The sequence below is a fragment of the Brienomyrus brachyistius genome, chromosome 4, assembly GCF_023856365.1.
Source record: "Brienomyrus brachyistius isolate T26 chromosome 4, BBRACH_0.4, whole genome shotgun sequence".
Lineage (NCBI taxonomy): Eukaryota > Metazoa > Chordata > Actinopteri > Osteoglossiformes > Mormyridae > Brienomyrus > Brienomyrus brachyistius.
Window position 1 is genome coordinate 14,409,569 of NC_064536.1, and position 24,503 is coordinate 14,434,071.

At 45.4% G+C, this 24,503-nt stretch overlaps 1 protein-coding gene and 1 long non-coding RNA gene across 2 annotated transcripts in view; both read right to left on the reverse strand.

Moving 5' to 3' along the window:
- Positions 1-5,607, reverse strand: part of dlgap1a (discs, large (Drosophila) homolog-associated protein 1a) — a 35,935-nt gene extending 30,328 nt beyond the window's left edge. The window contains 1 exon segment of the mRNA XM_049011084.1: positions 4,610-5,607. Coding sequence (XP_048867041.1) covers positions 4,610-5,560 — 951 coding nt within the window. The 5' untranslated portion in view covers positions 5,561-5,607.
- Positions 5,608-5,618: 11 nt separating this feature from the next.
- The window catches only part of LOC125740207 (uncharacterized), a 46,400-nt gene continuing 27,515 nt past the window's right edge, over positions 5,619-24,503 (reverse strand). The window contains exons 2-3 of the long non-coding RNA XR_007397470.1: positions 23,861-23,946; positions 5,619-5,659 (exon numbers count right to left, since the gene is read on the reverse strand). This is a non-coding gene — a long non-coding RNA (uncharacterized LOC125740207). The remainder of the gene's footprint in view (positions 5,660-23,860; positions 23,947-24,503) is intronic.

Here is a 24,503-nt window from a genome sequence, read left to right on the forward strand (position 1 = left end):
CAATTAAGGTGAATCTTGTACTCTCATCTAAAAGTATGTATTTACCAAAGGCGAGATGTCTACTGCATGGGTTTGATACTGTACTTCACCTAATTTCATCCATCCATCCATCCATCCATCCATCCATCCATCCATCCATCCCCATATATGTTCTTCCCATCCCCAGGTGAGCCTGGTGTGCCACCCAGAAAGTAGAGGGCAGGAAGCAGCGGACACCATGAGTGCTAGCCCTTTGCAACGTAGTAGTATAAATTGTAACCTGAATGGTCCAGTCTTTAAACATCTCTTGTACTTTTAATCCCGACATTAGATCTGAAATATGCTGAAAACCTTAACAGCTATGTAAATATATATGTGTTAGTCAGCTTAGCCCTTAACAACTGCATGATAAATGCACCAAGTCACTGAGTTCCTACCCATTTTGTGTTGCTAATTTACTCTCACCTGTCAGTTTCTGTTTACTTTCTGCCTCCTTCCTTTTCGTCTGACAGTAAACCTAAACACTGTTTGCAGAGTACCTTGGTCAAATACAGCAACTGCTAATCGTGTACTACATCATCCACATATATTCTTTAGAACAGTGTTTCCCAACCCTTGAGGACTCCCAGCGAGTCCATATTTTTGTTTCCTCCCACCTCCCAACACACCCAAGCCAGGTATTCTGAGTTCTTCATTGGCTGGAAGCAGGGAGGGAGCAAAAATGTGGACTGTCTAGTGGTCCTCAAGGACTTGGTTGGGAAACACTGCATTAGAAAAATCAAGTGATAAGGGAGGAGTTCCTCGGTGAATGAGGATTCACCCCCTTCCAGGACTGTGTGGGTGAGAGGCTAATTTGCATTAGCTTCTCTGTGATGATATTAGTGGCTTGCTAACAGAGCTCTGTTGGGTCTTATTTCATTAGCAGGCCGGTGTCGATGGCAACCAGAGCTGCTGTTATCACAGAGCTCAGCTCTGACGGTGTTCACATGTTCTACTCCCATCGTCTGCCCTGTTTTGCGTGAGACTGAATGAGCAGCGCTCCTTAGGTTTCCTATGGGAATAATGCTGCCTCGAGGTGTGTTCCTCGGGAACTCCTGCAACAGGAGTCCAACACGGGAAACATGGGATGTGGTTCCTGTATTAATTGAGGGGACGTGCACAGACTTTAAATGACAGTGGTGTGGCTCATGTGAATCCAAAACGAAAACACTACAAATAAAATGGATCCCTGGAAAAATGACCTTCAGCATAAATATGCAGTAGGGCTTTTAATTAGCCTCTCATTAGGAAATTTAGAAATTATCTGTGTTAAATGTTCCATTAAAAGGTACAAGGGTAAAAAAATAAATCTTTCAAACTGTATTGCTGTCACATGACACTTCTGCATCACACTGATTGGATAGCAGCAACAGCATTTCATAATAGGCTGGGCCTAGTGGGTGAGTCATTGGCTCAAATAAGTTCATTATTATGGTGCATCGAAATGATGAAAGGTAAAGCCAAACATCTGGACCCCCCCCCCCTTCCTTGGAGGTTACAGGGCTAATATGGTCTCTATACAGCTCTTATCTGATAAGGATTCAGATAGCTAGCTGAGTCGGGTGGGACATGGTCCACAAACACCACATGTCTTCCAAGGTCCGCACTGCAGGGTGGCAGTTTCTGCTAGGGCTTCCCCACCCTACGGCTGACCCATGCGGCATACCATGGCAACAAGCCTCAGTGACACGGAGAATGCACATCGCAGGGATGTCACAGAGACAGAAGGCTGTCGAAGGGCACTTTGATTCACAGCCCCCCCGTCCTGCTGCCACAAACTTGGTGTGAACGATGAGAGAACAAGCCGGAATGGAGAGCGTGATGCCGTGCCAAGGCTAAATTGGCGATGAAGATTCATCCCGGAATGATGCTTTATTTTAAACATTGTTACGCTGTCTCTGTCTGATGTACAGGACATTTATGGAAGTATGATGCAGTGTAACTCCAACATAATTAAACCATAAAAACCATAATTAAACCTGGTAAACCTGATCAATCCAGTAAAAAAGAGAAACAGATTTACGATCGATGGGAACAGATTTATGTGAATCTTAGTCACTATTAGACACATATCCTCGGGATAAATAAATATGTAAAAAAGATATATGGACAACAAGATATTCAAGAACAAAAAAAATGTTGTTCTTTGGTATTGCCTCCAGAATGTTAAGGCACATTTTGTTGCCCGTAGCAACCAAAGCTTCAGTCCTCTTCGAGGATATGCTGTTCCAAACCTGTCTGTGTACAAACGGACTCCCTGCACCTTTCTCCCACTCTGGTGAAAGACAGAAATCCGTCACAGGCCACCGCTGGAGGGACATCAGGAAAGGCTGTCTTTATGAAATCACAGGAACACCATGGACCGGGAACATTGTGCGAGGAAAAAATAGCAGAAATCCTGCAAAGATTACACTGATCAATCAAGGGCCCCGGTAACTAAGGAAACAGCGAGAAGCCGGTAACGTAAGCACCGAGGGGCGGCTGACTGAACATAAAGCCCGTCGGGGGAGGCGTGAGCGGGAGCCGCACACGTCAGCGGCCGGCCCATGTGCCGGATGATGTCTCCCGCAGGGTGGCTCTGGGCCGCAGCTTCTAAGACTAAGAATCGCCTGCTGTTCCGCATGTTCCTGTCCCCATCCAAGACTGGGTACAGCCCCAGGTCGCCATGGGTTGCCTGATCTTCTAATTATAGATTCCTGTGTTAGCGGATAATGGGACTGCAGATAACTAAGTACAGTTAAGTACTTACTATCTTTCAAAACTGCTTATTGGCTCTATCAGGAGACCACGGAACTGTTTCAGATGGACATGTGATTGCTTCTGCTGGCCATGTGACTTTCAGCCGGACATGTGGCTGCTTCAGGTAGTCATGTAACTGTTGTAGCTGGCCATGCGATTGTTTCATGTGAATGAGGCTGAACAGGTAGCCACAGCTGCTGTTCAGGACTGACTGACGCAGCCCTGCATCACCACAAACCATCCTGTCGCCTGTTGCCCAGGAAACACTTCTATCAAAGGTGACATTTGCAGATTCTGATTTACACCTGTCTGTTCAGCTGGTCACCTATGCTGATTTTCTACGGGCTCAAAATCACACGAAACTCACATCCTATTAATGGAATGGGGAGGTAGGTGGGTGGAGTGGATATCAGGAACAGATCGATGCTGAACCTCCCTGACATCGGACCCAGGCTAGAAGTTAACCGTACAGAGTCAGATGTTACCCTGATATCACAGCAGTACAGAAAGTCCAGTTTTGACCAGGGGCCACATTCCAGAACCCGACATTTTCTAGGACACGAATTCTGTCGTTGTGGTTTCCTGCAGTTTTCTATAGTGAGAGGGAGCCGTTTCTTTCCAAATACCTCCTCGGATGTGGAGTTTCTTTTCGCAATACTGATGTCATTCTGTGTTTCTATGGCAACCGGGAATCAGTCCTCAAATGAGAAAAAAGGAAACTGAACAAGTGCCTGACACAAAAACAAAAAAAGAAGGATAAGACTCCCAACTATTGGGTTTTTAACTGCTGAACTGCGGTGAGACTAAAACATCAAGTATCCAGCCCAGTCAGGTGACGCGCTATACTGAATTTGCCTAGAGAGATGACAAGGGAGAGGCTAAAGCCTCCCACACACCAGGAAACACCCAGTGACACCCTGCAGAATGAATATAAGGAGATGGAACTCAGCTCTAGCTTCAGCCAATCCCAAATCAGCATTCATATGCAACCCACACACACACACACACACACAGCTGCAGTCACACTTTAAACAGCAAAGCCTAAGATGGCCACCGACAGCCTCTAACAATGTTTAAATATGGCCGGCACATTAGTGGAGGTGAATATCGGTGTGAAAATGTGGCACAAAGGGGTTAGTTAGAGATGCAGCATGACAGGATAAAACATGAAAGTCAGGTTTCTCTCTGTCTGCTTGTGTTTTCGGCTGTGTTACGGGAACCAGGGGCATCTCTGGTGAGGCTCTGGAGAGCTCCCGGCTCCTTTCTGGAAGGTATGAGGGGCTGGGAGGGGGTGTTTTTATAGACCTCCCTGCTGCTGCAATACCACCCAGGCCTCTGGGGGGAGCCCTTGGGAAGGCTGCTAGAAACACAGCCCACACAGACACACACATGTAAATACACAAAAACACATGCAACCAAATTTAAGTGATATATGACATACAAATCATACAGATCTTTCTACACACGTACCCCCATTTTACTAAGTGATCTATAACCACCACATACACACGCCACCATCCTGCACAGCTATCTACAAAAACACAGAAAAAACATTTACCCATCCTACCAACCTTCCAACCCACGCAGACGCATACACACTTGCGCCAAAGAAAATGCATACCCTCACACCGTGCACACAGAGAGAAACCGAAACAGTGACACCCACAAGGCAGGAAACGGGAGACGGTACACACTCTAGATGGACGTAATGTTCTGAGGCTGAAGAGAGTAAGGCAGCTAATGTTTGGCACTTACTTCTCCCTGGGAGTCATATGACACTGGAGTGGGGGGGGGGGGGGGGGTTCTGGGATGGGGTGGGGGAGGGGAAAGGTACGTAGGAAAGGACACCTACCTGCAGGAAGTGGCACGAACTCTCCTGGCCACAGGGCTCAGACCTCATTAATGCTTTATCTACGTTTATGGGGACCTTCTGGTAGACCTGGCGCGCCCTGCTCACCGTTAGCGTGGACGACCACGAGCTCTTCTTCACGAGCTGGGTGTCCAGGTTCATGGGGGTGCTGGAGCAGGTCGTGCACTTGACGTCGTTGTTGGGGCGTGGCGGCTTGAGCGCGCGCTCGCTGACAGTGTTGTATGCCTCCAGGAAATACTGCGACTGCGACTTGTCAGGTCGCCGGCCCACCGTCATGGCGCCCATGGGGCTGCGGAAGAGGCAGGCGTCACGGTCCAGGTTGTCGTCGGAGCTCCAGTAGCCTGAGGCGTGGGGCCGCAGCTTGGGCTCAGCCGACTTGCAGCGGTCCCGGCTCTTGCTCCGCTTGCGGTGGCGGGTGGGGGGCATTTCGTCAGGGCCCGCTTTGTTGCCGTTGACGCCCCCCTTGGTGGGACCCTCCAGAGAATGTGACTTGGTAAACAGCTTTTGCACCGAATGCACCAGGTGACGGATGCGGCCGGGGCTGTCTCCACGCTGCTCGGCCGCTGCGGCCACCGCCCGCTTGTACTGCAGCGTGTGGTAGCCATCTCGTGCGGACGGCAGCTGGTCCAGGAGGCTGGAGGGGGCTCGGCTAGTCGGGGTTGGTGGAGCCGGCGCCACGTACGGAACCAGGGCCTGACATTCTTCCTTAAGTTCCAGGTGGGAGCCATAGCGGCGCGGGAAGGTGCCATATGGAGCAGGGCACTCCTGTGGGAAGGCAGCCCGCTGGCTGTAGTACGGGTGGTCCCCCGGCAGGGGCTCTGGCTGGGTCAGCAAGAAGGGCTTGCGGTCACTGTGGTGAGCCAGCGACTCATAGGAGGGCGCGCAGGCGACCATGTGGTGGTGGTGGCTCCGGCTGCCCGACAAGCCTTTCATGGCTGCTCTTCCTTGACCGAGGGCATTCAACGGCGGCAGGGGGAGGGGCCAGGGGTGGGGGTGGGGGGGGGGGTCCGTAACCGGCGCTCACACTAGGCTCTGCAGAGGGGAAAAAAATGACACGAGGACATTAGCAGAGTTGGTAGAGGTCGAGAGGTCACAGTACCCTGCTTTACAACTCTCTGAAAGTTCATGATCTATTTGTGTAAAGGTCCAGTTTTAAAAAAGGTGAAACTTAAATTTATGTATGAATGGCCACTTGCTTACATTCCTGGGTGATTTTCTAGTCCCTCCCAGGGCAATTTATCTATTGGCAATTTAGAGGTGCTAGTTAACTTCATTGCATATCTTCAGACTGTGGACATGCTAACTCCACACACCCAGCTGTTCTGGGATTTGATTATCATCACCATCATTCTCAGTTCCTCTTATCCACTACAGCAGGTTTTCCCAACTCAGTCCTCAGGGACCCACAGACAGTCCACGTTTTTGCTCCTTCCCAGCTCCCTATCAGACAGTCCAAATTTTTGGTCTCTCTTAGGAGCTGGGAGGGAACAAGACTGTGGACTGTGTGCCGGTCCCCAAGGACCACATTGGGAGACACTGGAATACAGGGTTGTTATGATGATGGTGATGATGATGATGATGATTTGGGGTCAACACCATGGTGATTTTTGACATATTGATCAAAATGCAAATTTACCATAGACGTGTTATTTAAAAACGTTGCTTGCATTGTTTTTTCCCAAGGACGCGTTTCTCCATGTTCTGACAGGTTAACGATCCCTCATTATTATTGTTATTATTATAAGGGATTAGAATCATACCAAGGATAGAGCTGGATTACATACCTTTACACAAAAGACACCCACACCAGCTCACCCCCCCCCCCCCATCTCCAATTGGACACCCCTGGGACTCATCTGAGCTCCAGCACTCTCTGGCCCATCAACCAATGCTGTCCCACACCTGTCAACAGGCGGCATCGTCATACAGTATCACCCAGGCAAAAAACGTAGCTATGTGTTTTTGCAGGGTCACGTGCACATGGAACCCACTAATTTAGCACTTTCCATTTGATGGTTGTTTCAGGCACAATGAATATTTAAATGGTGTTTTTTCCTCTTTAGATGGAAAGAGCAATTATGGGAAAGTTAACATTAGTACTTGCTATGTTTAGGCTGATAAAAGGCATTTGTTGGGAAGAAATTGGCTAATAAAGTGTCCTAGGACATGAAGACCATGTACCTTCACTGTGAAACACTGTAACCATATAGACTGGATACCTCCACTGAGAAACACTGTAACCATACAGACTGTATACCTCCATTGTAATACACTGTATCCATACAGACTGTATATCTCCATTGTAATACACTGTATCCATACAGACTGTATATCTCCATGGTAACACGTAACTATATACACTGTACACTTTATATCACTGTACCCATATAGCCAGTGAACCTCCAGTGTGCAACACTGTAACTATATAGGCTGTATACGTTTACTCTAAAGCACTGTAACTATACAAGCTGCATTCTAAACATGAAAGCCTGAGAGTGTTAAGTTGAGAAAATGGAGATTTGGGGGTAGCTCAGTTTATTTGTTTGTGTATTTCTGAATGTATGTGCGTATGAATGAATGAACGAATGAATGAATGAACATACACACGCACTTGTATACAGGTGTGTTTGTGAGTGTGCGTGTTGCAAGGCTCCTTGGTGGGGGGGGGGGGGGGGGGGGCTTCCGCTTCCTGTCTTCAGACCTTTTAATTTCTCCATCAGGGGGTGGTCAGGAAGCACTCTGCTCCACGTCAGCCACTTGCCATCCGCCAGAGCTGCATCAGCGTAATCACGGGTGCTGGGGGTCTGCAAGCCCCTCACCCTCTGGACTGCACCAGCAGAGGGCGGGGAGAGCCAGCAGGGAGCCTGTTATTACAGAGCTATTATGGAGCACTGCCACTCTGTAGCTCAGCAGGAGACAGACCAGCCCACAGCCCTGCCCATCGTTGGGCTGCTGGAGTGCTCTGTGTGGAGCACCCTCTCCTCAAATGGCTCCTCCTCCAGCTCTCACATCTTCAAATTCTCAACCAGCCTATCTTACTATCCCTGCATCATCTACTTACGCATCTAGTGATCCTTCAACAAGCAAGGTGACCAGATAATCCATGTAAGGAGGGGCACTTTGAGCTAGGACAAGATTTGTAAACTACCATTTCAATCAAAGGGACCTTGATTTCACTTAATTACTGAGTCCTTGCTGTGTGCTGATTGGTCAGTCTCCTATAATCATGCATGTGTCACTGATGTTAATGTGAAACAGCTGGATGAGTCTCTCAATCAAGGAAACAAACCAGCAAAAGCACAAGAACTGAACTATTTGGCCAAGCACAGGAGCCTTTCAGTTTTAAAGTAGTTTGTAATTTTTTAAATAGTTTGTAAAACCTGAAGCAGCTCGAAGTGTCCTCCCTGACATGAATTTCCTAGTTACCCTATCCAACAGCTCCCCCATTTTCTCATCCTGGAAGCTTTTCTACCCAATCCTACGTTTTCTGGTGCTTCATCAGTCCTCCATTTCCTCTAGGAATACATTTTCCTTGGGCAGTCACGATTGTTGATTTTTTTAAAGCCTGATCTGCCTATACCGATCCTGGCCAATTCCAATTTTCTTAGTTTAATAATAATTAGCATAGCAAGCAAAATATTTGGTAACGCTTTACGTTAAGTGCACCTTCATAATGCATTCATTATGCATTCAGTGCACCTTCATAATGCATTCATAGAACATTCATAAGCAGCATGTGAATACACTTAACATCCTAACATCCCTTAGCAGCTTTAATATATATTAATAACAAACATTACATGATTATACAATTATAATGTTTATTATTAATGTATATTACACCTGTTAAGGGATATTAGGATGTAAAGGTATACATACATGATGTTTATGAATGTTTTATGAATACTTAATCAATACACTATGAAGGAGTACTGAACATTTTATGAATGCAATATAAAAGCATTATGAAGGTGCAGTTCATGTAAAGCATTACCAAATATTTTAAATAACCTTCAAATAAAAATGGCTCTGCAAATATCAAATGACATCGGTCGTTCCCAGTCTTTTTCAGGTAGTTCCTTCGTGTAACTTTTTAACACAAATTTAACAGTTTTGTCTCACACTGCATTTCCCAACAACATACATATTTCTGGTAAGTGTTTTTTAGCTATCAGGCAGCATTAGTGGGGGAGGGAAGGTGAGGGGTGGGGGACACAATTGTCGATGGAAACTGAGTTGGGACTAGGGGTGATCAGGATTTCCCCTACTCCTCCTGCATGGGGTGTGCTGCCTGGAGACCTCAATCTATCAAGATATCCAGCACACCCTGCTACATGTGACGTTGCCTCTACCCATAACGTCCCTGCATCCAGCTCGCCATTCTGCCTGTGTCATCTTCCATGTATGACCCGCTGCCTTCCTTCTGGTTGCCTGGTGATTGGAAGGAGAGTCGGCACCGGCTTGTCATCACCTCCCTGCTCCCCGATTGTGTCTCAAATCTTATGATTGGGACAGTGTGACTTGGCACTTAACCATCTCTCTATTTGACTCTCCCTGCCGGCCCCTGGAGGATGGGCTCCCTCTTTGAGTCTGGTCCCTCCCAAGGTTTCTTCCTTCTAGGGAGTTTTTCCTTTCCACTGACTCCTATGGCTAACTCACTTGGGTGAGGATGCTGTAAAGTGCTTTGAGACAATGTAATGTTGTGATAACGCGCTATACAAAAATACATTTGTTGTTGTTATGGTATGATATGTTATATCATGATATTTTTGGTAATAATCACAATACATAATAGGCCAGATTTTCTTTGGAATGTAGTAATGTTCATTAACCTGCAGGTCTTTACAATAAGCTTTTAGCATCATAATAATAAACTTATTTATAAGAAGTATTCGAAATACTGTACATATAAAACAAACTGACTCATGATAGCAAAAGTACTTTTTCATTTTTTTTTTACTGTTTCAAAAGTTTTGTATACAGATAAACATTTATGACTGTTCAATAACTGCGCACTTCTGAACTCAGTTTACAAGAAATACAAACCAATGTATATGTTTAAGAATTTGAAATTTTGCGGCAGTCAGATTCATTTGCTTCTGGTTGGCTTCTTCAGAACGCGTATTGCAGCTGAGGACGATGTGCTCATATATATGCGCATAGCCACACATTCCAGGTGTTCAACAGCACAGTCGACCCATCTATGGACTGTGTGATGTTTACCATGTCATAAAAGTACAATTGTTTTAGCAGTCCAAGTTTTTAGTTTCAGATCTAGTCACTAAGTTGAGATCCACTAAGACAGATAATTGACAAAGGAGTGCAATGTACAGACAGAGCTGAGATATTATGCAGACTGAAATTGCTTTGTTTCACATTGTTCTGTTTTTGTTGTGGTTCTGTTGCAGCCCCCGAACACGCAGGCATCGCGTAATGGGCACTTGCTGGTTTGTCCTTTCGTTATAATAATAGTGTTGAGCAGTGCACTTGTAACTGGGAATTCACTGGAAGCTCAGCTTAGCCATAACAGCATGTATATTTGTAATGTGCTATTTGTCTTACTTGTATGTTACTTTGGACAAAAGACTGGCTCACAAAATTGACCATAGTTACACGGATTGGCCGATTGCCAGTCAGCGCTGATCAGGGCAGAAATCGACCATTTCTGGTCACTAGCTCAGTGCATCCACAAGTTCCTCCTGCACCTTCTGATCCTCCATCAGCTCCTACATCACTGTGGAAGGCTCTCTCTTCCATGGGGAAGTCTACCACAGATACAGCCAGAGTCAAGTACCACTTCAACCTGGAGTTTCCACCAGCTAAGCAGATATGAAGCAAATGCAAATTAACTCTGACAAAGCCCCTGGCTATTCCTGATGGCTTAAGGGAGACAGAAGTTCAGCCAAATTAACATGCTATAATAATTAAAAATGCTTCAGAACCCCAAAGAACATAAAAAAAATCATTTATGGATGACCGCAAACGGGAAACATGGAATACCAATTCGCAGAATTCCCTATAATTAGTAAGTCCTTTATCTTACCCCTGTAGAGGTATTAAAAATGCAAACAAAAGGCTCTTCAGTCTGAGGGGGCCTCGTATTTCCACAGCTTAAGGTATTTGAACCCAAAACACATTAGGACAGCAGGTGGCGCTGTTTTCTGAAAGTGATGTTTGAATTGCTTCTATAACTGAAACTATTGAGTAAATGGGTGCAGGGTAATAGCTGTTTAGGGCTATTTTCTAAAGAAATAGAGCAGTATTGGAAGGACGGATGAATATCTAAGTCTATCTTTATTGACTTCACATGTCTACTTTCTACTCTGCACACCAGGCAGGCCGTCTACAAGGGAGCACACGTGAAGCCCCGTCCCCCTCAAGGATGGGGACTGTGATGCAACAGAAAAGTTAAGGTGTTATTATACACTGACCTGTCTGGGCTTAATGCCTCATTCTATTACATGACCCTGAACTTGCGTACAGAAACTCAGGTCTTTTCTGACGGGTATAACAGATGCTTACAAACAACCATTCTCCTTCCAGGGAGAGGAGCTGCCCAGAGGAGTTCGAGAACAAAGCCTTACGGCAGGAGCTGACAAGGTGCTGGAGGAGATGCACCCCGATTCCACGCCCGATTAAAGCTGACGGATCAAACGGCAGTCTGGAAGTGGGTTCCTGCCTACAAGGATGTACACTCTGATTATGGCAAAACTGGGTGCACCGCAAATCAGGAACAAAACGCCAAAGGGCCACCCTGTCCGCAGCTGGCAAGGGATCCTACAGACGATGAGTCTCACAGGAAATGTCTCTTCTTGGGATGGCCGGGAAGGAGCAGACCAGCCGTGAGGGCGGGAGTCGATCAGACGCTGCCACCCGTCGTCGAAGGGCCCCACCGCGCACAGGGAGGGTCGGAAACGTGTGTGCTACATTAGGGACGCGACGGGAAGCCTACTGCAGGCGAGGAAAAACAGCAGCCGAAAGCCGAAAGAGGGAGATTAGCTGGTCGATGAACCTCCAGTTTCCAAAAATAAACCAAAGTGCAGCATAGCAATACAGTGTGACGCACCATGGCAACCAAGGAACAGCCAGCATAGACCCAGGAATTAGGGCCAGCCAGTGACGATACCACGGTTCACACCGCGGACTCCCGAAGAAGGTGGGTTCACATCCCAGGTGGCATAATGCTGTGCTTGCCTTCAGCAAGGAACTTAACCCGAACCGTTCCTCTAAAGCATCTAGGCCTAGAAGAAATTGTACTTTGCTCTGGGTTACAATATTATCCATGTGACTACAACTTAAATGAGTCTCCATTTAGTAGTGGTTCCAGGGGTAGATATGGAAACAGAGTTCATCCACAGGGTCATGTGCCTGTAAGCTGGGCGTTGAGCAAAATGAACCGTTGTAAGTCGGCAATAATTTATGGCAGCTCAGCTTTTATAGCACTTGGCAATGCCTGATTTTTCTATATTTCATTTGGCATTTGCTAGAATGTAGCTACAAGCTTTGAGGAAATGGAACATATGAGATATTCATTTTATCGCCTTTATTTTATGCAGGTATACTTTCTCATGTAGGTTATTGTTCATATTTTATAATCTATTATTCTTTGCGAATGAATTCCCTGGAGTACACATTTACTTGATTGCAAATTAGCTTCAAGGTTATTCAGGTACCGATGAAATTCAAGACATTTTTTTCTCAGTTTAAGTTACAAAACAAGAGCAGCATCATAGCTGCACTGGAGTGATGGAAGTATGAAATCCAAAACAGGAGATATTCACCATTAATTTCTCACTTTATGTATTCTTATGGGAGCTTGGCACAGATCGCATGGCCCTTCCTTTCAGCAACAAGACATGGCAAGGGTCATTGACTACATTTCCCATGAGGCACTGTGACTAGCTGAGGCACAAAGTCCAGACCTGCACCACATGTAAACAATTTCCGTTGGATTTCTTCAATTGCAATTTTACATAAAAATTTAAGAGGTAGATCATTTCAGACTCCTTTGCAATCTGGATCCTACATCACATCTGTCAGTGTCACTCTGTAACTGGTTATTACATAATCCTCTCTACTCCTCTCAAATGTTATTTCTGTCTCGTGTGCAAATTTGATAGCTGCCTAATCAGTCACTTGCATTTTGTGTGGCTTGTTGGAGGACAATGAAGTCAGTGAGACGACCCTGGTTTGCAAAAGGCTTGCCGACAAAAATTAATTTTGCTCTGGAGTCGTTAATCGTAATTGGACATTCCTGTTTGCATTTTGCATCATGCAAGTAGCCAGACGTTTGGTAACTGCCAATTTTATGCAACTTTGTGCATCTTCAAAAGGTAAAAGACCACTTGAGTATCTAGTTTATTGCTTATAAAAAATGAAAACATCAGCATTTTAAGAATGTCTTGGTTTTAGTTCAGTTGGTTTTAAGGCTTTTCTTGACAGTAAACTTTGTGGCTAATACACTGATCCAGTATAGTTATAGTCCATCATCACTCTCTGACATTCTGTTTTTCACTTTAATTTTAATTACTGCAATTATTCAGCAAAGCAACTAATTCCCTGATGTGGTATAGAGCTTAAAACAATCTCATTGTTCGGCGTGACGAATTAGCAATCGCAACGAAATCGGCTCCTTACCCCAGGCTCTCATCTGCACATTTCAACCCGGTTGACGTTGCCAGGCCCTCCAATCACAGATGCCATGTTCAGGAAACCACCCCCCCCCCCAGTCCACGTCTACCCAGGTCCTAGAGCTCACTGTCTTAAGCGATGCATCCACCCCATTTCAGAAACGATTAATGATATCAGCAACGGTGTCTCCTGGGATAGGCCTTTCGGAAAACCCTCCCTCGCGCTCCTCAGGCTATGGTCTCTGAGCTCTTCAGTATTGCCCTGCATGGCTCTCTGTGGTGGAGATGACATTCTGCACAAGTGCGTATAGGTACAGAGATGTACAGAACAGAGCATTCCTGTGGTGGGAAAGTCACCATGGAAACCCAGCGATGGGGCTCATGTACAGTCCTGTTGATGTGATGGCTATTTCAAAACAGTAAAGAACCTGGAACTGTAACAGATCATTATATAAATACATTTTTTTCCCATTTTCAGCTGAACAAAAAAGGGTTTGCCTAACTGCTTTTAGATTTCACTGGACTGTACCATCCTAGGCAGCAAAGTGGCTGAGTAGGTAATACTGCTTACCCTGACGGGTAAGGGTTCAATTCCTATCCTAGTTTCTGTACATCTTTCCATGTCATTTTACAGTCTAAAATATGGGGCTAGGTGAATTAGTGAGTCCTGTGATAGGCAGGAATCATATCCGGAGTACCCTTTGCTTCCTGCCATAACCTCGACTGCGTAAGGGGTTATGAAAGGGGGATGTTTGTGTCATTCTTCACTGTGTCAATGTCTCCACCTGTATCTCCCAATCAGTCCAAACCGCTCATTGGCCTTCTTTTCGAAGCTCACAGCAGGCTGTATCTAACTGTGGAATGTTCCAGAATTCCTCATATGTGTGCTTGGTCCCATCACTGGCACGATGCAGCATTCAGTAGTTGCTGAGGTGAAGGCATTAGCCAATAAAATATGCATATCCAGCCATAGTCTTCAACTGTTTGTTTGTTTGTTTGTTTGGGAAAAGTTGAGTTTGGCACAAACACAAAAAGTACAATTCACAGGGCAGCTAATGGCCGGCGCCAAAGAAATTACAAAACTCTGGGACATTTTGTGTCTAGGGCCAGAGCTCATTTTTCGAAATAATTGTTGACCGAATTCCAGAAGGGTCCAGGAAACCTGGTAGACTATTATCTGAATCAGCGTAGCGGGCGTAATCCCATGGGTCATTAAGGCAGGAGGCCTTGGGCTACATCAATGCTGACAGCTTCTGTCTGGAACAACAGGCATACCCCAATGCAATGCCTCCTTATGGTCGGTGCCCTGTGTTATTCAGTAATATCTGCCAGACAACGCGCTAATGACCCTACCCGGGCTGCCACATCTGCTGGCCATCAGCTGGACAGCGGGGGGAGCTCTGGACTTCAAGGGGCAAGTGTCCAAGATATTCACAAAACATCACTCCTCCCGAAACTGGCTTCACTCATAGTCTGAAAAATGCATGACAGTTTTCCCGTCTCAACCCACCCGTCTTTTCCATTACTGCCTTTCCCGCACGATGAATCGCACCTTGGCAGTCCCAGAAGGCCCTGTATCGAATATTTGATCACGCCAGACCAGTGCCACCAGATCCTTGCCCCCATCTTTCTCAAAGCCTTCCTGACAAAGCCAGGAAAAAATGATTATGACATCAATTAAGCATCGGCACGTGTTGCACCCTGCTGTACTGGTAGCAAAACCAAAAAAATGCACGTGGACGCCATGCCAACGTGTCCGATTTGTGGTGGAGACCCTGCCCATGGTGTTGTGGCCCTCGCTGGTCTGTCCAAACCTGTTACTGTGAAGTTGGATGAAGGAAAACAGCAATTGCCTGGAGCAAGGAAACACATCTCAACAGCATTTTCCAAATCTGAGCATGGATTCTTCCACTACGGCCGCGAGAGGAGGAGTGGGGTTGGGGAGCTGGTGTTAGAAATTGCTCCCTATAAATGCCCTTTATCATGTGTGGCTTCGTAACTAAGTAGTGTGCCGATAAACGGATTCATTACTTATGTTTGATTTCAGAACCTCGAGACCCAAGCTCTATACCAGAATTAGACGGGGAACTGTACCCAAATGCACAAATATCGACGTAGATGTTAGAAGGGTATCCATCCTCCACTGGCCTCCTATTGGTGTCCTGTTATACGAGGCTATCACCTGTGTATTTCAAGCAGGCTGATAACCACGACAGTCTGTGAGCTCACCAGCAATTTATATCCCAGCCGGCTGGATGGCCTGCTGGGTCTCCATGTACCAGAACCCCATGACGAGTCTTCCTAGGCTGGCTCTGTTTGAAGGTACCCGATAGAAGGCTCTGACTGTGTGAGCAGCCCTGTTTTGTATAGTAGTACATAGAGGACTTATATGTTTGCTTGGTTTCCCCTAGAAGGTCACCTGGCATCTGTGGGGGGGAAGCAGGGGCTTAGAGGGAAACTGCAAACCAAACCCCCCTGTATAGGCAATATGTTCTTGAGCACTAAATGAACCCAATGGCTGAATCAAAGCTAAACCGCTAAATCAATGCTATATCTGAGTCAGAAGAATGAATTAAACCACAATGCAAAGCACATACTGATGCAACCTCTAGTGCCTCTGCTGAACAGGAAGTGATGTCAATGCAATTCAGGTCCAGCTTCACTGACCGCAGGTTGCAATCTACCTCAAACTGTCATGCTTGTATCATGGTTATTGGTGTTAAGTTACTTGTTTCAACAGTGACCTTGACCAATGGGGCTTATACCTGGGCAGGGCTGTAGTGCTCCAATCCAAGACTTGGACTAGAATTGCATTTTTCTATAACTCGGACTCAGACTTGACACATACATGACTTTGACTGGCACTTGGACTTAATACTTTCATGCCTTGGACTTGGTTGTTTGTGACAGTATAACTGGTCTTACAGAGACCTCTAAAGTCCACATTATGCATTAACAATTCAGTTTAAAATGCGAAAATCTACCAGCCTAATAAATGTATTTACTGATGCTTATGCCTATGTCAGTCAAAAACACGCATATGCTGACAAAGATTTTCTAGTTATCTAAGTTGCTAGAACAGGCTGTAAAAATATTTGTTCACATTCTTGTGACTTTATTTGGACAATGTATTTCCTTCATGACTTAACTGAAAGTTACAGAAGTTGTGGCACTAACACAGCATTGAAGACCAGCTGCCATGTAATACTGTTACAAATAGTCCTTTGCTAGTTATCACGTTTCTGAAGAACAATGCTAAAATCTAAATTTATTGCACAAAAAAATCCACTAAACCTACAAACTCGTATTTGACTTGTCCATGTGTTTGTGCATTCAGTTTTTTATGTAATGACTCTGACTCAAATACTCCGGACTCATGATTTGACTTGGATTTGAGATAGGGTGACTTGACTGCCACCCTGCACTGAGCTGAAATCTTAAAACTGCAAAATCTTCATCTCTTCAGCTGCACCTCTGTTAAAACAGCTATTATTCATTTACATTTTCACCTTTCTAGTTCTGGGAATGATCACGGGTGACGTGATGCTCTACAGATTCTCACATACATGGAGGTCAAAGGGTGAAGGACATCCAGCGCCATCACTCAGACTGGACTCAGATGAATCTTCAGTAAATGATGGCATATTAAAATTAGAAAAAAAACAGCAGAACAAGTGTTTGGGGGGGGGGGGTTGTGGTCTGCGTGGGGGTATGTCTCTGAAGGAAAGGCTCTGGGCTGTGTTTGGCAGCGTGCTTGGGAGAGACGTCAGTCTTGTTCCCGCCCACGTGGTGCTGTGATTCAGCACAGCCAGGCACAGAGCGTGGGCCCTGCTTTTTCAGGCTGCTGACGCGCCCCCCCCCCCCCTCCCCCCAATGCTATATAACCCCCCCACCTGTCTCTGAAAGGGACTCGGGGCACAGTTTGGTGGGGGGGGGGGGAGACTCATTTAGTGCTGTTACCTTGGGTACGCAGACCATGGATGTTTCCCAATCCATTCCTTGGGGACCCACAGCCGGTCCACATTTTTGCTCCATCCCAGCTCTCAGTAGCAAAAACATGGACTATCTGTGCGTCCCCAAGGATTGGACTGGGAAACACAGCTCCAGAAGGGTAGCGTTCCCAAGGTAACGGCATTAAATGTGTACACCCCCCCCCACCAAATTGCCTGTGTGCTGTTCTAGAGAAAAGGAAGTGAAGCTGCAAGAAGCTTTTATAGCTGTTGTGAGACATTTGCAGTTCCTGGTACAGCTTGTTCAAATGAGCGGAAACACAAAGTCTCTGTGTGGCATTTTGAGTGTTGAGCCATCACTGACAAATAAAGGTCACGGTGAGGCTACAGGACTGCAGGGCAGCAGTGGGACTTGCTGCTTCCCAGACCCACAAACTGTCCTGTCAACATTACATGCAGACGCGTGGCTAAATGCGCCATCTAACTAAACCCCCGCCATCCGTGTCCCAAAGCGGCGCTGTGATTCCTCAGGCGCATGCACTGTTTATATGTTTACAGATGTGAGGCGTTTCCTGATATCGAGGCTCAGACATGCTCCCTGTGGCACAGGAAACATCCCTACCATACTCACAGCAAGTCATCCCTCTGGTGATGGCCCTGCCTAATGGCGAACTTTGATACTTTATGTACTCCAGCCAATGAAGGACCAGGCAGATATTTTGATTGCATCCGGGGTTAGAGCCAAGGCCAAGGAAACACACTAAATATTTCCATAACAGAATAACGACCAGAGTGCACCCCCACAGAGAAGAGATAACCACACCTTCCGCAGCACGGTTCAGGAGAACGCTGGCATCTGGTTACGTTCCCGGAGAAGACGCATATCGGACCCCACCCGCCAGGTTCTGCCGCAAATATCCAGTCTCTGGGAAGTCAGTGCTCATTAGCTTGCCTTAGCGCCTTCCACAAGAACACGGGAAAAAAGCCACAGGGTGCTCTAATGGTCTCCTGGTTTCACCACCAGAAAAGAGAAGAGACCGGCCTTTAGTCCTCTAGGGGCTTCTTATGGGAAAACTACTAAACTGATTTCTCCTGCGCTCTCCTGCTGCCTGCATATGATGCTATTCTGAACATCTCAGACAGCGTCCTTTCTGTGATAATGGCCATTATCTGTAAAACATCTGACACATCAAATGCAGTTTAACTGTGCCATATTTCAAGAGACGTGAACTCTGAGCAAGGAGCATATAGCCAGAGGGTAGATTTATATTTAAATCAATTACATCACAGCAAAGACATCATGAAAATAGCAGGGTGACACACCGGAAGACAAGATGGATGGATGGATAATTGTTAATTACAATCATCCACTTTTATCCAAGGCAACCTGGCTTGAGTGTTTAAGGTTTATATTTGTTCAGCATTCATAGATACTCTTATCCAAAACTGGCCAAATTCTATGTTATGGCCAAATTTGAGAAAATGAACTACACTCACAGAAAGTGTTTACTATGACTGTTCAGTAGAAGCAATTCAGAGTAAATAATTCTTCAAGGATACAACAAAATAGGTCCTGGGTCATTTGGTCACATGGCCCACTACAGCAAGAGAGAATTTCTTATTTAATGGTAAGGAGCACAGTGTCTCCTGGGTGTTGAACAGGTATATGCGTGTCATTGAGGGCCCCCCACTCTGACCCCCAGATCTGGTCGGGGGCAACCGCAGAGCTTGACTCCTTCTGCGAGAGTCGTATATTCAATTCAGGGGGCTGGTGGCGTACTTCTTGATAATGCTGTGCTCTCCAGTGGGAAACACAACGATACCAAATGAATTCTAGCCCATGTCACGTTAATCCTGCGAGACATTTTTCTTCGTCAGCAATCACGAATCCTCGAGAAAGCCATTTCATGGCAGTGAGACTTCACTGGGGCCAGAGAAAGCTAGAGCCTCACATTGAGCTGCAGGGCCTGGCTGGTCATTTCAACACGAGGACGACCGACAGCAAGAAAAATTAAACCAATTAAAAAGTGGAACAAAATTAAAGACAAGATAAAATTCGGGTCTGCACAAAGTCGGAAGACATTATTGGATAGGAAACATAATCAATAATGATGTAAATGTAAGGTAAAATGTGCAATACCTTATATAGTAAACAGTTCCTTCTGAGTGGGGTCTTATGACTGGGACTTATGGTAAATAGGATAATTCCTTGTTTAGATTTGGTAAACCCTGCCAAACAGACCCGTCCTTCTCTCTTGGCTGTCACAGTGTCCAGACGGGCTAATCTGGTATTCCCCCAAGACTATATACAAAACAGTCTTACCAGCAGAAACCTAGGCCCTCATTGTGGAGCATACCATGTGTCCACTGGGGGGGAGATCCATAATTACTACGATTTAATGAAAACAAATGCATTATCCCCAAAGTGTCCTAAACAGTACTTTGTAGATAATAAAGAGTTATGAAAACCTCCCTTACAGTACACAACGCAGAGGATCCACGATGGCAATCATGATTAGGTAATAAATCAGAGAAATATGCCCGATGGGGTCCTAGTGCCCTGAAGCTTTGTCCTATGTCTGGATTTGGCAGCGGCAATTTGACCGCTGGTTCGGAGCCATGTACCCGAGCTGGAGCGAGACTGCAGCAGAGGGGAACTATCCAGGAGTCTGAAAAGGCAGCCCGGAGAGGAATAAAAGGGGCCGTTCTTCCAGCGCAGCCCAAGCGATATGCATGTAGCTCAGTGCCACAGAAGGCCGCTTTGCTGGGCTTTTAAAAACACTTAACTTCCAGAGTGAGATATAATGCCAACTCTGACCTTTATTCAAATAACGCTTGAATACAAACATTCAGTACATCTTAACTATACTGAAAACGTCATAGTATTCAATGCTATATTAAAGGTCTATAAAAACCTACTCTTTTAATTGGATTCCTACTTTATTGGCTGGTTTAATTATGGTAGGCCAGTACCTGGCTCATACGGAGAACTCACCAGGGATCTGTTCATGCTGGAGACCCGTAGCTAACAATGTGCCTTCTGACAGTCTGTGAAAGCATCTTGATTGATTGTACATATAAAGAAACATCATGTCCCTCTTCATAATATCTTTGAACGCTGCAGCAATGTTAATATAAGTGCTTCCCAGGCCTAAATGTTACATCCTAACCTGCGCTCAGGATTGCTGCTGCGTTCCGGGGTTATTTACTGATAGTGCATGACGGCGCATTTTAAACCCTGAAATATTACATGGATTTTTTGAAGTAGTTTGAATCGCAGTATTTCTGACTGTATTTCTGAGTAGATTGTTGAATAAGTCGCACCATATGAACATTTGCAATTGGAGTTAATATTGGATTATTATAAATAATGTTTTTGTTGTGGATGTACTGTGTGACTCATACGCCGAGCTCCGTCTGTGCACTGTTAGGCAGCCCAATTAAAATGCCCAGAAAAGGGAATGAAACTCCACACAGCCAGCCTCCAGGTAACTGTAACCTATTAAAGTTCAACCACTTATGAGTCAGTGTAACAACTGCATTTCTTTTCAGGCATCATATTTAAATATTCTATTTAATTCTAGGAAAATATCTATGTAGTTTTTACAATAGATTTGCTTTTCTACAATAAAAAAAAAAAAAAACTTAGACATTATGATAGAATACTGTGATATGTAGCGTAATTCAGCATAAAGTTGAAATCAACTTAATAGGAAATGGCTCTGGTTCAAGAGCAATAACTTACATTCTTCTGAAACCTTGAGTTTCATCTTTTAATATGCACTGAATGAACTAAAATTGTACATTTACCTACTGAGCCATTATATATTAAACCAGTAAATTTACAAATTTTAAGAGAGCGTAACATAATTTAATAATAACAATAATCTACACCGCTAGCAGCATTACAACATTACAGCAGTTTTTTTCCCGATATGATTTTCAAAAAAAATATGCTTATATCTATAAATTTGTACGAACAGGAGGAATCTGAGCAGAAAAAAATGTGAGAATACCTACCGTCCTTTCTAAACATGTTTAATTGATATAGAGGAGGCTATTATTCACAACAAAAAGAAGAAGAATTGGATTAGATAAGGTGACTGCTTCTCGGCAGATAAAAATTCACGTCCCTTTTTCGAGCTCAGGGATTCATCAGGTACCTGCATACGAAATAATATTAGGCCTAATTAACAAGCAGCGAGAGATAACATCCTCCGTCAGTTTTCCCCACATAAACTGCTTTAATTGCAAAAAAGAAATGCATAAATCGACAGTTTGATTAATTCACTGCCCAGGAAGAGTGAATCGTCGGGGACGGGCGACCCTCACACTCACATGGCACAGCCTCGCCCCCACCTCCCGAGCATGCGACCCGTCATCCATCCTGAACTGCTCCCCGAGGGATGGCGCGCGGAGACACTCTTAATCAGAGGTATTTAATTCATCCCCATAGTTGCAGCTCCAAATCCCCCTGTCCGTAATTACATTTCAGGAGCAGCAGTCCCCAGCATTGCATACGTAGATTTATCTCTCCTCTTCGTCCGTGTTTCATCACCCTTTATAACGCTTCATCCGACAGAAGCGCTGTGTCCTTTGGAGTTGGGCCTAAAACTACTGTCAAAATCGGTCTCCGGAACATTCCCATTAAGATAAAAGACATTTAAACCAATAGAGAAATGTCAGAAGCAACATCAAGGCTTATATTAAGGAGCATATTGCAAAATCAAATATAAAAAAAAAAAAATACAAATTAGCTGATATGGTTCCAGTTTTTATATAAGGATATTTCTCACATACGATGATTTATGGTGCATTTTCATACCAGCACAATTTACAATTTGCGCAATTTATTCAATGTCGGCTGCAGTGAGCCCTGCATCTACAGTTCGTATCGATAACAGCTTCCTTCTACTGGGATATGTTATTAGCACAACAAGCCAAGCCTCGTAAATAATGCAAATCTGGCCATGTTAATGTGACAGAAGTGACCCGTTTCTCAAAGTGCTGTTCACCAAAACGAGAAGGGCGGCTTCTCACTTTTTAAATCCGGTTTCATAACCCGTTTCTATAGGGAGTATATGAGGCTGGTTTCAAGACGGATTTAAAAACACCAGAGTTCAAATCTCATTTGTTTTTTAAAGTGGTCTTAAAATTGATTAAAAAATAGTTAGAAAATATACCTAAAAATAGATGCTTGCACAATGGTCTGCCTTCCTTTTTAAAGTTCCCTCTGTCTTAAACTCAAAATGTCTAAAGAAAAAAGGTCCGATTTCCATCCTACTCCCGGTCTTATTAAACAGGTGCTACTTACAAACACCAGTGCAGCCTGTGATCTGTGTGGGGCCCCAAAAAAGGGCCACGCTGACAACCCTTATAAATAGCCCACAAAGAGGCTGCCTCATAAAACTAAACTTTCACTACCTTTAATGGGCCTTTACTTTCTTTGCCCAATAAAAATCAAGATCCTTGTTCCTACCTCCTGCCGCACCATCCCTAAATCATTCAAGGCCACACAATATAACCCACGTGTCTCCTTGGCCGTCGGAGATGTGCAAGTGATGACGGCAGGGGCCACATCGCCAAGTATCATTACAACGTTTATAAAGCAGGTGACGCAGGCAAAGCGGAGGCCTCTGATTGGCTGAGGAATGGATGAAAGGAGTCTTCCCCACCCCCCGGCTCGATACAAGCCTGGCAATCCCCGAACTGAAAGCGTAACCGCATCCGCTTCTCGCCGTTCCCTAGGCACCCCCACCGGGCTCGCGGTCGTCCACGTGCAAATGTTCCCCAAAAGCGAGTGGCACTCATCAGCAATGAGAGCGACGAGAAGGCGCGTGCCTCCCATCCCGGTGAGGGTGCGAGACCGCGGGACTCCTGCGGTGAGCGGGAGCTGCTTTCCTCTCTACCGCCAATGGCTTCCTCACATCTGAGTGCATCGTCACCCAGTCTGCTTACACGCTGCTCTGTCAGCCTGGGTCTCATCTTCCGTACAGGGGAGAGAGAATCAGAGGAAGCATCGGCTCCTGCGTTACACAGGCCCGCTAGAGCTCGGTCAGAACAAGGAGTATGATTTCTCATACGCTGCACACTTTTGATTATTTTTGCTTCACAATATACCATGTTACATCAGCAGAAGGCATTATGATTGAACACTCAAAACCTGAGGGTTACTAGTTCTTCTCTCAGTCTGTTCCCTTGACCAAGTTGATACTGATTTGTAACAATGTGTGATGTATAAACATGTACAGATTTTTTGGTGGGTCTGGAGGCAATCTCAGGAAGTAGAGGGCACTGGGCAGGGAAACCTCCAGCGGACATGTCAGCACATCACAGGGCACAGGCTGTGGGAAATATGGACTGTGGGGGGAAACGTTCACAAACACTGGGAAACCGAACACACGCTGGACTAAAACCCACAGTCCTGGGGGAGTGTGAGGAGACAGTGCTCCCCACGGAGCCAGCATGATAAGCAGTGCAGGATTAGATGTTTTAATGTGCTTCTTTGTTGAATGTCACAAGAAACACATTCCTGTACCAGCGTTACATTGTAGCGTTTCTGAGTCCCTGACAACCTAAGATTGACGCTGGTGCTCAGTGCCTGTGGGTCGTGTCGGGGGCGGTGGGTGGGGGGCGTGGTTGGTTCAACTTACCCACCTCAGTGACCCATTTTAGACATGTTGGTGCTGGGCCTTCGGAACCTTCCGGAAGCCGGTCCCCTGGTAGATCATGTCCTTTGCTGCGGAGGGAAAAGAGAGATGGTCGCATTTCTCAGTGTTATTTAACAATGAAGGTGCCTGTTTGCGAGATGTTATTCATGGGAAACAGAGCACACAGTTAGCTATCAATGCAGCCCTTTGCAGGCGTCTCTGGTCTGTTAGGGACAGGGGGGGTATGTGATGTCTGGTAGATGGGCTGCCTGGATATGACATTTTGGCCCAGAGGCTAACGTGGTGTGGGCCAGTGACCACAGCCCTCTGTCGTTAGCATTGTCACCACTCTCCTTATTAGCACAGGAGAGGAAACTGACAACACTGGACACATATGAACGACACTGATACGGGATGTTACACTTAAAACATATAACCATGACAGGCCTGTCTCTCCTTTACCAAATGCAGAAGTTTACTTTAAGCAAGACTCTCAGATTAATCTTTTTTTTTTGTACATTAACGTGTATTAAAATTCAAATTCACATAGTTATATACAGCGCTCACAGGAAGTCTTGGGACACTTGCATAATTCTGTAAAAATGTTACAAATTTATTGGTTTCATAACAAAAGACCATTGACAAG